This window comes from Centruroides vittatus, unplaced genomic scaffold (genome assembly GCF_030686945.1).
Source record: "Centruroides vittatus isolate TY-2023 unplaced genomic scaffold, ASM3068694v2 contig_371, whole genome shotgun sequence".
Classification (NCBI taxonomy): Eukaryota; Metazoa; Arthropoda; class Arachnida; order Scorpiones; family Buthidae; genus Centruroides; species Centruroides vittatus.
This window is the reverse complement of record NW_027122194.1, coordinates 258,169-274,489: the sequence shown is the minus strand read 5'-3', so window position 1 is coordinate 274,489 and position 16,321 is coordinate 258,169. Positions and strand designations below refer to the sequence as shown.

General features: G+C 35.8%; 1 protein-coding gene across 1 annotated transcript; it reads left to right on the top strand.

Moving 5' to 3' along the window:
• Positions 1-3,953: 3,953 nt before the first annotated feature.
• LOC136975439 (GLIPR1-like protein 1) lies at positions 3,954-14,017 on the top strand. The gene is made up of 6 exons (XM_067270499.1): positions 3,954-4,244; positions 10,541-10,756; positions 10,840-10,934; positions 13,556-13,641; positions 13,713-13,790; positions 13,908-14,017. The coding sequence occupies exons 1-6, from the start codon at positions 3,996-3,998 to the stop codon at positions 14,015-14,017; spliced, it is 834 nt and encodes a 277-aa protein (XP_067126600.1). The 5' UTR covers positions 3,954-3,995.
• The last annotated feature ends 2,304 nt before the right edge of the window (positions 14,018-16,321 follow it).

Genomic DNA, 16,321 nt, shown 5'->3' with positions numbered 1-16,321 from the left:
CTTTATTTTGTACAAACAAAATAAATATATTGAAGAATATAAAAAACATGAAAATTATATTTTAGAAGTAAATTTAGTATCAAAAACGTTCGATTCAGCACGACACAGTCCGACTGAAAATCGTTCCAGTTTCCGGCCATTTCAATTACCGACGTTCCACTTTTCGACGCTCTACTGTATTAGCATTTGATGTGTTTTTTGTTTTTTTTAACTCATCACTACCTTCAAAATTAAGCTTTCTGCTATTTTATAATAAATTAGTAGGTAAGCCCGGCATTGCTCGGGAAAAAATAAGTACAAACATTAAAATTATTAGATTATTTCGTACTTCTAACCTTTCTATTAAATTATGTTATAGTATTTAATTTATATAACTACAAAGATTATCTTATGTAAGAGTTTATCACACCGAGTGACCAATCTAACACATTTTAAAAATTCTTTAAATCGTGTACAGTAGAGGCGTAAAAAATTTTTAAACTGTGTTAGATTGGGCACTCGTTGCGATAAATCCTTACGCAAGATAACGTTTGTGGTTATATAAATCAAATACTATAATATAACGAATATTAAAACAAAAAGCACGTAAAGAGTTTGGATATTTTAGCCTACAATTGTAATGTTTATCGCGATACTCGGATGGTGCGAAATGGCACAATTTTGTTGGTCAAGTATATACCAATTGAAAATATGATATCTTAAATTTTTTCAGCTATCGTAATTTTTCTAATGTTAGCGCTAAGAAACTGTTTCATTCACAGCCGAGTATTAAATGGTCATCTGACAACAAATTAAATTTTCGAAAAACGGACCAAATATTTAAACTCGGCACTCTGGAAAACCACTGAAATCATATTTTGTGCAAGCCGGTAACCTCGTATATTGGATTTTCCAATTCCGACGCCATAATACCGCTGATCCGATAGAAATTTGGCCGTGGCGGAAAGGAGTTGAAGTAATTCGAAGAAAAGTAGTTGTTGACCTACTCCCAGAAGACAGAATGATCAACCGCTACTAATTAATACTGCTCTACTATTAATATTTGAAAGGCGATCCGTGTTAGACAGGTTGTGATGGCTACGCACGTGATCGAGTTACTAACCTTAACGTCCGAAAGATTTCGTATGACGTTTTAAATAAAAAGAACTTCTTTTAATAATCTGAAACGTGCTGTAAACTTTGTTGCTGCTTCGAACACAATAAAGTGCTATAAATTAATACACTTGGCGGTTTTTCTCATATTTTATTTAGTTGATTTTTTCTATCTCACCCTGTATTTTTTCCTCTCTTCCTCCTAAGGTGAGATAGAAAAAATCAACTAAAAAAACCGCCAAGTGTATTAATTTATAGCACTTTATTGTGTTCGAAGCAGTAAAAAAATCTTGTAAAACTGTGAGAATAATTTCTTTTATGTTCTCTCTCTCTCTCTCTCTCTCTCTCTCTCTCCTCAACCAATGGTTGGTGGGCAAACATAGAAGTATGTCTTATAACTTCTCTCTTCGCTCAGCTAGAATAACTCGTCGAAATATTCCACTCTGGGTCTTTCCCATCCCCTTTTGCCTTCTGTCTTTCCTTCCAATAAAACATTCATTCATTCGGAGTGTCGAATTAGGTGACCAATCATATCATTTCTCTTTTCCTCTATGGTTTTCAAAATCTGTCTCTTCTCTGTTGTCTCTTTCAGGACATCCTCATTCCTCTTTCTCTCCGTCCACTACACTCGCATCATTCTTCGCCAACACGTCTCAAAGGCCTCGGGTTTTCTTTTCTCTACTGTTAGGAATGTCTATATCTCCAAACCGTACAATGCTATGCCCGTTTTGTTATCCCTGAACCCATGACTAACTAACTACCAGAGTTCGGTGGTTTTATGCCCTCCGCTACTGGAGGGCGCTGATTAGAATTAAGAAAGTACTGCTGAGAAATGAAAAAATTAAATACTTATAGGTTTTCTACAGGGTAACACTTTCGATTGCACTCAGGCAAGTGCTATATGCTACCTTTCGCAGTAATTATATAACAGGTCTATTTCGTGCTGTATCATTGTTGCAGTAATTAAGTGAATGTATATATATATTTTTTAATAAGAATTATATCCTTTATAAGAATTATATTTAATTCGTTATTTTGTTAAATTTTTTGCTAACAGTTGGCGCTACGTGTAAATCAGAAAATCGAATGGAGATAGAAATTAATTGATTACAGAAATCCAATACGTATTTTGGGGTGGGATGTGCGACATTATCTAAGTTAGCGACATATAAACGTAACTGCCGAGTTACCTAGCAATTAGTCAAACGGTCTAGGCGCGTATAGCGAATGAACATCTAAACAAATATTCTTATTTATGTATAGATAATATAAAATGTTTGTAACAAAATCTCATAAGAGATGGCACCACACTTAATTTTATTTATGTATTATGATTAATAATATAAAAGTTATGAATTAATAAAATCTCAGAACAGCCAGGAAAAGTTACCCAATGCGTTGGTGAACTTTTTGTTTTCATAATTTAATTATCATGTCACATATACCTGAAGCTGAGTAAACGTTGATAATAAACGCTGAGTAATAAACGGTAATAAACGCTGAGTAAATGTAAGATTCGGCTTAGTCTAGTTAATTGGACGTGTATTAGTGTTGAATGTTTAGTTAGTGTTGTTGGTTTACAGTAGTTAGGAATTGGCCGGATTGCCAAGCGATCAAGGTGGCAGCTAACCGCTTTGGGGGACTTGGAATCGAATCTCGGACGGATCGAAGAATCCCTAGGAGTTTTTCGGGAGGTTGCCTGACCAGATATGTCGGTCCCTGTCCTCATCACCCGGCCGCCCCATTGTGGGCCTGGCAGAACCCATAATGGACTTGCAAAAAGAGGCTTTCTTAGTGCCCACAGGCCGCAAAGAGTGAAGAAAAAAAGGTTGTTTGGCATTATTAGATGTTTCATTAAATGTTAAACTAGGGCTTAAGCATATCAAACAAAAAGAGCACAATTGCAAATATGAATGACACTGTTGGGACCTTAACAGAACTGTAAATTATGAAAACGTTAAAAGCAAATAACGTAAAAAAACGTTAAAGAAACCATTCCTCTACATGCAACCCTTTTTACTTCACTGGACCGCTATCTAACCACAGTATTCATATAAAGCGAAAGCAATGGTGGTCGCTCTATTCGTCAACTTTATTGACATGTCTATCATCAATGCATGGAGGCTGTGCCTAATCGTTCAAGGCAACGTCAACTTAAATCTCCTTCAGTTCAGAAGAAAACTAATCATGGCTCTTTTCCACACTTAGAAAAAAGAGATATATCATAAAAGTCCAGTTCTCACACAGACAGGACGACCTTTGAGGAACAACTTTTACAAGAAGAAACATTAGTTCTGGACATTTCGTGGTGAAAGATTTACAATGTAAATGTATCTGTTGCAGATACTGTAAAACTGTTTACAGCAGTGTCCAATGTCGAATAATATCTTTAATGTTTTAAACTGTACCATAAGTGAATTAGAATAAAATCTCAATTGGTTCAAGTCTAAGAATGTTATATTGTATTTGGCCAAAATTCGAATATCGCAACATTAAATATATCCGAAAATACTGTACAGTACCTGTCCGAAAATTCTAAAGTATTGCAAGGTTCATATGTTTAACATTAATTAATGAATATCAAAGACGCCCAACAATTATTTCAATACGCCGCGAAAAATAGGATAAGTATTTTATAGAAATACTTTTTAGATAATAAAAGCTCAAAAAATATTATAGAGGAAGTGAACAGTTATTTAATTTATCGTTCGTTAAATTCTCAAATTCAAAATCCATTCGAACGAAAGTTATTAGAATTATATTTCAATTTTCTCTAAAAGCGATTTCAGTTAAATAAGGTAAAGAATAAAACAATAAATTTTAAAAACTGTAAATAAATTGTCTGTTAAATCTGTTTAAATAAAGTTAATTAATAAATTTAACATTTAGAATAGCTGTTAAATATGATTCGAAACTGGATAGTATGGTTTTTGGGATTGTATTGCGTGAACAAAAAATTATTCATTTCTACAAAAGGTGAGGTTATCCAGACTTACGACAAATTAGAAACTACTTATAACCGTTTTGATGAAAATCTGGATGTCATGAAATACAGTGGATTCAAAGTAAAACAAGAACACAAAATTGTAACAGAAGTAAATTCTCTGAAGGGACGACTGCATATTCAAATTGTATCAAATAAAGTGAAAGTGGTAAGTTAATTTATGCGAAAATAAATTAAATTTTGAAAATATTTACAAATTAAAATAAATATAAAACCCATGTAAAGTTATACACAATACGAACAGGATTTAAATTCGCCTGCTTATTTCTTGACCATTGGTCATTGGACCAAAATGCTCCGGAGCCATGCGATATTAATGATGAACAAAATATTTGTCTGAAAATCTTTTAAAATGTGAATATTAATTAGCATTACTGAATTTTTCCGGAAAACTGTATCTGAAGAGTTACTATTTTTAAAAGACCACAAAACGAGTTGCAAAACTTTCCCGGCAAAAAGTTAAAATTTTGTGTAGCGCTATCTGTTATGATGCTTTATTTTTAAAATTCTTTATATTATTAATTACTAGCAGTGTAGGCCACAGCGTTGTCGGGCATAAAAATGTTCTAAAACCTTGCACATTTCTTTAAAAATTACGACATATGTTATACACACGTGAAATCAACCCTTCGGATGATTTCTGTCGTGGCTATAATTTGGCTATAGGAGGGCGGCGGGCACATCTCTGCGCTGAGAGGGCGCTTTTGTACCATTGAACCACGAGGTGTGCTTGTTACCTTTCATGTAGAGCTGGTGAAACCTTTATAGTTGACAATAAAGTTGTTATGTTGTTAAACGACTAGATTAATTGAGAATATAGATATCCTAGCATGCGACATTAACGTAACAAAGGGTTATGGGCCCAGGAAGAAAATTCCAGCGTTGATGCAACTGGATTGAACGACCAGCCACGGTAAGCCTAAATTTGCTATCTTAGAAACCGAACCCTTATAACGAATAGAATGGCCGAAATAGGACATGGTCAGTTACCGAAGTTTACGGGTAACAATTTCACAAGCTGGAAGTACCGTATAATGGCCATCCTAGAAAGTAGAGATCTGGGAAATCTGTTAATAGACGACCCACCTACGGATCCCGCCGAAGAGGCGAAATGGAAAAAAACGGACTCACAGGCCAGAGGCATTTTAACATGCGCGATGGATGACACACAAGTGGCCCTTATCTTAACGTGTAGAACGGCAAAACAAATTTGGACCCACTTAAGAGAAAGATATGAAGGGGACCTAAGGAAACAAGCGATAGAGGCCAGAAACAATGTGGCGAGATTAGTAATGAATCGTGACGAGACATGGAGAGATTATCTATTAAGAGGAGAAAAACTTCTAGAGAGTGCTAGGATAATGGGAGCTCAAATAGAAGACGACGAATTCATCACCGCACTATTGAAAGGTTTACCGCAAAAGTACAACCTAATAGCCATGCAATTCGACAACTTAAAGGACCCCAAGATCTCCGATGTGAGAAAAACCTTTGAAAGATATGAAGAAAGAAATGGGCCCGAACAGAGGGAAAACCTCGCAGCCTACAGAGCATATCACCCACCGAATTACAAAACCCCAAAAGACAATGCACAAAGAAAATCTCGAACAAGGGAAATGCTATGCTACATCTGCCGTAAACCAAATCACAAGGCAATAGAATGTTGGTTGAACCCGATTAACAAAGCAAGGAATAGAGACAAACGAGATAACTACTTCGATCTCGATAACCGAAGATCAAATTTCAAAACTTCTAAAATAGCTTGGGAAAACTCAGCTAGAGAGGACGATAACCGACAGAGAAAGGGAAAATCAGCTAACGAGGATAACAACCCACAGAGATTAATGACTTTAAACACAAACGGTGAGCCAGATACATGCTGGATCATAGACAGTGGGGCGACCAGTCACATGACCCCAAATCGCCAATGGTTAGAGAACATGAGTGAAGACAGAAAAACAATCACCATGGCCGATAATAATGTCATATACTCAGAAGGCATAGGAGTCGCAGAAATAAGAGACGAAAACTCTAATAGGTTACTTCTTGAAGACGTACTATACACCCCAGATCTGAGCAACAATTTAATTTCTGTAAACAAACTGGCAAAGGAAGGAATCAAGATAATCTTCGACGCCGAGAATTGTAAAATACTCGACGAAAGAGGAAATGTCATCATGTTGGGCAAGAAGTGGAAAGACCTATACACTGTTAGACTCAGGACCCCCAGCCACGAATACAGTATGAAATCCCACCATAATGACTGGGAGACCTGGCATAAGCGTCTCTGCCATATCAACGGAAATTACATGAACATTTTAGCCAAGAACGAGATGGTACACAAATTCCCACTCGTACCACAATCCAACACACCTGTATGCGATACCTGCATTCGAGCGAAGTTCACCAGGAAGCCCTTTAAGCCAGTGATCACAAAACAATCAAAAAATCCTCTCGATCTCCTACATCTTGACTTAGTCGGACCCTTTAGAGATGAATCAATGGGAGGAGCAAAGTACGTACTCACCATTGTGGACGATTACTCAAGAAAACTTTTCACCAAATTCTTAAGAGCCAAATCCGAAACGACGGAAGAAATCATAGACTTCATAAAAAACGTCGAAAACGCAACTTCGAGAAAGGTCAAACAAATCAGATCTGATAACGGGGGAGAATTCCTTAACGAAAACCTAAGGACATTTTTAAAGGATAAGGGTATTAACCACCAACTGACTAATTACTACTCCCCTGCTCAAAACGGCGTGGCAGAAAAGGCCAACAGAACTCTTATCGAGGGTACCACAGCGCTACTAATAGAAGCGGAACTGCCAAAAAACTTCTGGGCTGAGGCAATGAATTGCTTCACTTATGTACGCAACCGGACACCCACCCAGAACGACATGAAGAGGACCCCCGAGGAATTGTTCTCTGGTAGAAAACCCACTGTAGGACACTTGAAAGTATTCGGCTGTAAAGCATATTATTGGATTCCCAAGATGAAGAGAAGTAAACTTGACTCAAAGGCGAAACTAGGAATCTTTGTGGGATACTCATCCTGTAGGAAAGCCTACCGAATATTCGACCCTACCACTACGACCGTAATCGAGTCACGTGATGTAAAATTTCTAGAAAACCAAAAGGGCAAAGACCTCCAAAAACAAGCGAATCCAACGCAGGACTATACCCTAGTCGATATAGAGAGACAGGGCACCGATTCAACTTCTACAGCTCAGGACATAGAGGATACAGAAGTCACAAATCCTGATAACGAAATTGAGGCAGATTACGACCAAAATGAACTTATAGAGGAAACCCACTCTCCAATTGAAGGGAAAAGACCTAGACCACCTTTAAATTTTTACTATGAACCACCCCTAAGTGACTCCGATGTCGAAGAAGACATACCAGAGGACACAAACGATCCAACATATCAACCCAACAACAGAGTCCTGTTATCAGAAAGCGAAGTCATAATCCCGAACAGTTACGAGGAAGCAATGAACCTACCGAGCAAGGACAAATGGATTGAAGCCATGCAAAAAGAGATGCAATCATTAAAGGCTCACAATGTATGGGAAACTGTAACCCTACCAGAGGGAATAAAACCGTTAAAATGCAAATGGGTATACAACATCAAGCTCGACCCCTTGACCTCATGCACAAAATACAAGGCCAGACTAGTAGCCACGGGATGCTCCCAAAAGTACGGAATTGACTTCCACGAGACGTTCTCACCCGTTATGAAAGCGGATAGTCTTAGAGGACTTTTGATATACGCTGCTATGCACAACTATGACGTCAACCACCTAGACATAGAAACGGCATATCTGTACGGAAGGTTAGACGAAACAATATATATGGAACAACCCAAGGGATACGTAGAAAATACGAAAATCCAAAGGCAAGTATGCAAATTGAATCAAGCCATATATGGATTAAAGCAGAGTGGCCGAATCTGGTATCAAACACTCAACAAATATCTAATAGAGATCGGCGCAAAGAACTTCCAAACTGACAAGTGTGTGTACATCTATAAACTAGGCACTAGAAAAGTTATCCTGGGAATACATGTAGATGATATAATAACTATATCTACTGACAGGAAGATCTTACAGGAACTACTAGAAAAACTACGAAGAAAATTCAAGGTCAAAGAAAGTCCAGACACGAAGAATATTCTAGGCATGGAAATAATAAAAGGAAAAGGAGAGGTAGTAATCAAACAACAAAATTACGTAAAGTGCATACTAGAGAAATACTCAATGCAAGACTGCAAGCCAAGAAGTACCCCACTTGATCCAGACGTTAAACTGGAAAAATATAACGACTCAAAACCGTGCGATCAGAAGTTATATCAAGAAATGCTAGGCTCATTGATGTTCCTGGCAACGCGCACGAGACCCGATATAGCGTGTGCAGTAACCCTGCTCTCAAAATATACCAAAGATCCAAGAAACATTCACCTGACTGCATTAAAGGGCGTACTCAGATATCTAAACGGAACACAAGCGACGGGACTGCGCTACACACCAGACAGACTAGATGTCAAGGGCCTCTCTGACGCCAGCTGGAGAACCCCCCCAGAAAAGAGTATAACGGGATACGTATACTCGATAGGAAAGAACATATTAAGTTGGACTTCGAAGCAGCAACCCGTTACCCCTCTTTCGACTTGCGACGCCGAACTATACGCTTTAGGAAGCTGCGCCAAAAAAGGGATTTGGATTAAATTCTTTCTGGAAGAACTGTTTGGGAAATTGGGAATAATCCAATTGCTATGTGACAACCAATCTGCGATCTCCATAGCAAAGTCAGGCTACACGAGTAACAACTCAAACCATTTAATTAGACTGGCATCATATCTAAGTCAACAGATAGAAGGAGGAACATTTCAACTTAAACATATAAAGACCGAAGAAAACGTAGCCGACGCCTTCACAAAACCGTTAAGCCGACCGAAGTTAAATCTGTTCGTCAAAGACAATTTTTTGTATATGTGAACGCCGCACCCAATCCATGGCCAAATTAGGCAGGGAATCTGTCGTGGCTATAATTTGGCTATAGGAGGGCGGCGGGCACATCTCTGCGCTGAGAGGGCGCTTTTGTACCATTGAACCACGAGGTGTGCTTGTTACCTTTCATGTCGAGCTGGCGAAACCTTTATAGTTGACAATAAAGTTGTTATGTTGATAAACGACTAGATTAATTGAGAATATAGATATCCTAGCATGCGACATTAACGTAACAATTTCATCAACGAACTAAGTTTTTCTAAAGAAAGGTCGAATTTGAAAATCGAATGTTCTAATATTGTTCGATTTTCACGACGTGTTCTGATTATATCCTTCGATTTTCATCGAATATCATAAAGAAGAAAGGTAGAGAGAAACCGAACTAATCTGTTTAAATTTGAAAATCGAATATGTTCCAACATATTACTCTTTTTCTTTTTTTTCAAGCGCCCGTAAATCTTGCACGTCGCTTTCTCTCGTTCTCCATTGTTACTTAACACTTTGGTACTTAAATCTGGTACCCTAACTGTGTACCAAATTTCAACTTTCAACTCCTAACCGTTTTAGCGAATATTAAGATTATTACGTTATAGTCAACCTTACCCGTTTTCACAGAATGCAAGAATTGGGTCCTCCCTGTTTCCAGACTAATTACAGAATTTTTAGATAAGTCTAAAAATATGTTCGATTTCCCGCAAAAACGAAAAAAAACTGCATCTGCGTCTTGCACGTCGCTTTCTCTTAACACTTCCATCGTTGATTGAAGTGTTAAGACTTAATCCTGTCCCTCTCCCCCGTGGGGAGGAATTTCAAAAAATCCCTTCTTAATGTGCGTTCTCGTGACGTACCCTAACTGTGTACTCAAATTTCAACTTTCAACTTCTAACCGTTTGGGCTCTGCGCTGATTATTATTATTATTATTATCAACTCGTCTCGATTATATATATATAGATTATAAAAGGGCAAACGATTAATTTCGATGGTAGAGATGAATTTTATTTTTAAACATTTGTAAATGCTAATAGCGAGCAAAATCTTCGTTGAGTCTGACACCTTTCGAGATATGACAACTGATCTCTCTGTATCTCCACACCACTTTGACTTTTAACCATCAAAATTTAATTGCGTTAATGCCCATAATAAACAAACCTCCTTGTAAAATTTTATTTATTTTATTCCCGCATTTTAGACTGGGCACCGTGGCTCAGTGATTTTTATCTACTGAGCCGCTGGTGGATAGTCAAAAATGTGTCATTGTCCATAATTTGACTTAACGATTTTCTGGTGGTTTAAATTATTGATGTTGTATTGCTTTGTATAATAACAATATGAAGAATACAAAATATTTGATTGAATTTAATGTAAAATGAAACTATTATGTAGATATAAAAGAACAATTTTTAATAATGTAATTTTGTGATGTCTTTTTAGGAATGGAGTGACGAATTAGCAAAACTCGCTAAGGATTGGGGCGATCAATGTAGAATGGAATTTGGTCCTCCTGGTTGTGAGAAAAAATTCAGTCAGAATAGAGGCTCAATCAACAAATCCTTTGATGAAATACATCTAATAAACGAATGGGCCAACGGTTCTAATTACACCTATGAAACCAATACATGTAATGGTATTTGTGATTCATACAAAACCGTAAGTCTTAGAAGTTTAAAATCGACAAAGTTGAATTTGATAAGATCAAATTTTAATAATAGATTTAATTTAAAATTTAATAGATTATGTGGGCCGAAAGTTACGCAATTGGTTGTTCAAAATCGAGTTGCGAGAATCTCAATTCAGGCCATTTCATGATATGCAACATTTATCCCCCGTAAGTTCAAACCAATTATTTTATATGCTGTATTAATTTTATTTCATTATTTCATCGAAATCTATCAAATATATTGAAACTATTTTATGCAGTCATACGAGATTGTAAAGAAATGTTACTATAAGATCATGGAGAAGGTAGGAAATCTAACCCAAATTAGATAAACATAATTCATCATGGGCAGCATAAATCAAAGCATGGTTTTTCGCATCCTTTACTGATCGCAGATAGAGACGTTTTGATGGGCCTAATTATGGCTATCGGCTAGCATGCCGTTCAATCCGCGAAAGTGAGGTACTAAATAAGACTTCATATAGTTGATTGGTCAATTAATTTTATATTTTAGTCTCAGTTTAACCGGCATGCTGCTTTCCCTAGTTTTTTTACGGGATGCGGTTATTCCGCGAATATACGGTAATTTCTATTTATTGAAGTTTAAACAGAATACATAAATAGAATATTATCTTTATAAAGAAAACCGAAATATGTGATTAATTATATAATGTATTTATTTTAGGTAGTCATTTATAGATTCCAAAAAATAGTTGCTTAGAACGGATTGCTTATCTTGCTATTAAAAAACAAAACAGATATAGTACTTAGTAACCGTTACTAGTCTCCATTGCATAGTCAGTAGTTATAGTCAATTATGCTCATAACTATATATATATATTAACACATATACAAGTGATTTCCGGATAATCGATGCGATAAACACACCAGTTTACTACTCTAGAGAACATAGATTCTAATTTGGATCGAAAATTTTATGCGTAACTCATCGCGGATACTTTGGACCAAGTCCACGATAGTCGTTCACAATGGCTCTCTAGCTCACAACTTGGCCACTCACCAAGTCTCTATTATCAGGGCAATGGGATAAATGCACAATGAGTGTCCCCATTGTGAATCTGACTCCTCTAACAAGGAGACGTCCAGACGTTAGCCTCTCCGATTCGAACGAAAGAAACTTGATGAGCACATAGCCTTAAACAGAAACAGATTGTTTTCTAAATAATACGGTAGTACCCAATTCTCAATCGTTTCCGAAAAATGGACCTCTGAAAATTGAGTGTGTAGCTTATAAGTCTTTGGTTCACTTCTCGTAATTGAGAGTGGATAAGACGCTAGGCACAGGGCTGCGCGTTTTCTTAATTGTTAATGTTGTAGACAATATCCTCATGTGCTCTGTTTGCCACACTTCAAATATTCGATATAAGGCCGCGACTCCACTAGCCGTAAAAGGGCCGTAAAACCCCTCGCCGTAAAAGCTTTTAATCACGTGACCATGATATTTTACGCCTGAGCAGGTCGTAAAACCAACGTAAAAGCGAGTTGAGCAGTGTTCAACTTTCGAAGTGAATACGACTGTAAACCGGTACCATCCACCAATCAGAAGTCAGTTAAATCTAGGTCATCGTGACACGATGCGAAAATGGCGGAAAACGAGCTTTTGTGTACGTGGCTACTCTAGAAGATCTGAAAAGATTTATCGAAAACATCCGAAAGTATTCATGTATCTACGACAAGAGGTATCCCGATTATAATAATGGATGCCTAAAACACGAGATATGAACGGCCAAAGGAAAATCCTTCAATTTAGTGGAGTATATAATAAAAAAGTTAAGTTTATAAATGCTGTATATTATCTTAATAATATAATAATAAAAGTCAATATATGAAAGTAAAGATATTACTTTTACTATATTTGTAATTATAGTACAGAAAAAACTCGTAGAATATAATTATTGTCTTTATATCGATATATCACGTATACACCGTAATAGTACTGTCGCCGTAAAAAGCTTCGCTAGCCGGACCTCCACCGCAATCCGAGCGCAAACGCAAATAGGTCACGTGATTAAAAGCTTTTACGGCGAGGGGTTTTACGGCTGTTTTACGGCTAGTGGAGTCGCGGCCTAACGCTTTCTGAAAATTAATATGAAGAAGTAAAAATGTTATTTAATATCATGCAAGTGTTAAATCTGTAGAGACTTAGTTTTCGCTAAATGGCAAATAACGTCACGATTTAAAAATCTCTTTTATAAGATTTAAACATAAGGAATAACAATAGTAATAATAATTATCACTAATGATGCGGTAAAACAATAAAATAATTTTGTTACACAGAAAAAGAAACTAAAAGTGTGAACCTACATCGCGTAGTTCCTATGCCTAGAGATGTATCCGAGAAGTGTCTGAAATTAATGACCATTCGGTTATCGATTTTGCGATTTTATGAACGTATTCTACAGTTGGATTTCGGTTGTATTTTATTTGCATTTCTGGGAAGAACATTGAAAGAGAAAAGTTTAAAGAAATAAATGCACCAAAGATATCAAATTAGGTGGTGGAGTTGATCAAGTTGGATCACCTCTGATAATAAATCTGACTTAAAAAAGTGGAATAAATTACTTTTCTTGTGCATTTTTCAAATTGTTTTTATTTCAAAGGATTTAAATTTACCAATGTCAAGCACAGGAACAACATTTTGTAGACAACCTCTGGATAGAATTTTGTAATATAGTCTACAATATTTCATAGATTTTGAATAATTATAAATTAACTAATTTTTTACATATTTACGTGTATATGTATATTTGTTTTTTTTTTTTATTTAGTATGGATGTGAATAAGAGACCATATTTAATAGGGTACGCATGTGGCGATTGTCCAACTGGTTATCCTTGTAAAGAGGGATTCTGTGGTAAACATCAGTTATGAATAAGTTATATATATATATATGTATAAGGAAAATTGCACAAATTTCGTTTATAGATAAAGAAGACAAAAGTGTACCCAAAGAAATAATTGATTGTGTTCATCCTAAAGGATATGACGGAATGAAAGTTGCAAGTAAGTTGCATTTATATAAATAATTTTAAGTAAAATTATTTATATAAATTTAAGATCAAAATATATTGTGCCATATTTCGTTTCTGACGTTTATATGTTAATAAATTTTCATTACAGCTGGATCCGAAAATGGACTTATTGTTAAAAGAGCTGCGTCACTTTTAATGGGATTGTTATACTTCTTATTAATTAAATTTCTTTCAGTTGCATTATTTCAACGATTGTAACTTGAATGATATGTAATGCAAAATTGTTTTAAATTATTAATTCGCACATTTTAATTTATTAATAAATGTATATTGTTTTCTGTTTGAAAGCTTTTCTAACAGTTTTTTCTCCATCTCTATCAAATTCGTTAAGATAGATGTAATTATTATCTGAAACAAAATTAGAAACACAGCTCTTTTGATATAGAAAATATATCAATTGAAGTTCCCTTCTATCCTGATCTTTTTATTTGTTAGTCGAAATTCGTTTGTTTTTGTTTTAAAGCAGATTAGGACATCCAGACACCTATCAATAGATAGGATTAATAGGCATTTAAAAGTTCAAAACAGGCAAATTAATAAGCCTTAATAAAAAAATACGAAATCATTCGGTTTAGTGCCACATTGAATTTAGTAGCAGTTCGGAGACGAAAAAATGTAGCGCCATATCGAGGTTCGACTGTATTCATGTTTTAACATACCAATTGACATATAAATAATGTACATAAATAATTTAATTCATTCTGAAAAGGGAATAATAAAGTTTTTCTTTTTACTTTAAAAAGTATTAAATCTGTAAATAAGAAATTCCATATTCATAAATTCTTAAAATATTTTTATAAAAGTTTTAATTTGTATATGTAATTTTGATATAAAATTTTATCAGAGTATAAAATGAAATTTTTTCTATTTTCTTGTAAACATAACTTGTATCTAATATTGAATTGTGTCATACAAGAGGTGTATTTATCCATATTGATCATTTTTTATTCCGCATTAAATTTTCATCTCTTAACGGTTTATTTCATTTATTAATTTAGTCAAATTATATAATTTTACATAAAAATCAAGTTAAAAAGTAAAAATTTCTATGGAGTCAGTATAAGATTTTCTTCTTCTTCTTTATCTTCGCCTTTTCTCATGTTTATTTGAGGTTGGCGTTTCCTTCTCTAATACGTATCCTCCATTTCTTTCTATCAAGGGCATCTTCTCTTTCAAGTCCCCTGATTCAAGTCTTTCTCCACCTTATCTTTTCAACACAGTCTTGGTCTTTCTCTCTTCCTCCACAAACCAACACGTCCATTATCAGGTCAAACAGATAACGGCTAAGGGCCGATCCATGATGTAAACCAACATTAACAGAGAACTCTTCTGTAGTGCCCACACTACTCTTGAGTCTCCGCTTCCTCGTACATTTCCTTGACAAGCCTAACATATACTGTATTTCTGGTACATTCTTTTCCCTCAAACATCTCCATATCTCTTGCCTCGGTAACCTATCATACGCTTTTTTTTCAGATTTGAACACCATGTGATCTTTCTGCATTTCTCCGTGCCTTTCCATCAGCTGTTTCAAAGCGAAGTTAGCATCAGTCGTACCCCTTCCTGGCATAAAACCAAACTGTTTCTCTCCAATCTCAGATTCCTGTCTAATTTTTCTTTCGACAATTTTCTCCCAAATCTTCATAGTATGGGACAATAATTTTATACCTCTGTAGTTTTCACAATCCTGTACATCCCCTTTACCTTTAAAGACTGGCACAAGAATACTCTTTCTCCATTCATCTGGGATCTCCTGCTGCCAGAGTTTCTTCATAAGGTCCCAGAGGATATCAATCCCCTTCTTACCCAAACCTCTCCAAGCCTCAGCCGGAATCCGATCAGTGCCTACTGCTTTCCCCATCTTCATTTTCCTAAGCACCCTTTCCACTTCTCTGCTAATATCTTGCACCACTTTCATTTGCTTGTCCATCCTCGTATAAAGTTCTAGGGTTTTTCTCATTCAATAAATTCCTAAAATATACTTTCCATCTTTCCTTGACCTTTTCATTATCTTGTAATACCACTCCTTCATCATCTTTAGTCAGTTTAATAGAGGTAAAATCTTTCGATGCCTTATCTCTTGCTTTTGAAATTCTCATCAACTGCCTTTTTCCACCTTACCTTTCGAAAACTCTATAAGCATCTTCTAAAGCCTTTGCTTTCGCAATAGCCACTGCCTTTTTAGTCATTTTATTTGCCAAATGGTAAATTTATCTTCAGGCCTTCCCATCAAATTCCATTTTTTCTTTGCCTCTTTCTTTTGTTTAACTGTGGATTATACCTGAGCATTCCATCATTAAAGTTCCTTTCCTTCTGGTGACCTCTTCCCTGAAGCTTTTCCGAAAACCTCTTCTCCAACTTTCAAAATGCAATCACTATTCAGCAACCACCATGATTGCATATCATCCGGGTACTGGATTTCTTTTAACACTTTTACCTTAAATGATTTCCTTAATTCCTCCTTTTTCAATCTCCACCATTTGATCCTTTGTTCAATCTGGC

Bases quoted from the DNA above. Each gene is read 5' to 3' on its own strand.
- LOC136975439 (XM_067270499.1), top strand. From the start codon at position 3,996: ATGATTCGAAACTGGATAGTATGGTTTTTGGGATTGTATTGCGTGAAC. The intron at 10,935-13,555 runs GTAAGTTCAAAC...TTTTTTATTTAG, and splicing joins ATATGCAACATTTATCCCCC to TATGGATGTGAATAAGAGAC. The intron at 13,642-13,712 runs GTAAACATCAGT...TTTCGTTTATAG, and splicing joins TTGTAAAGAGGGATTCTGTG to ATAAAGAAGACAAAAGTGTA.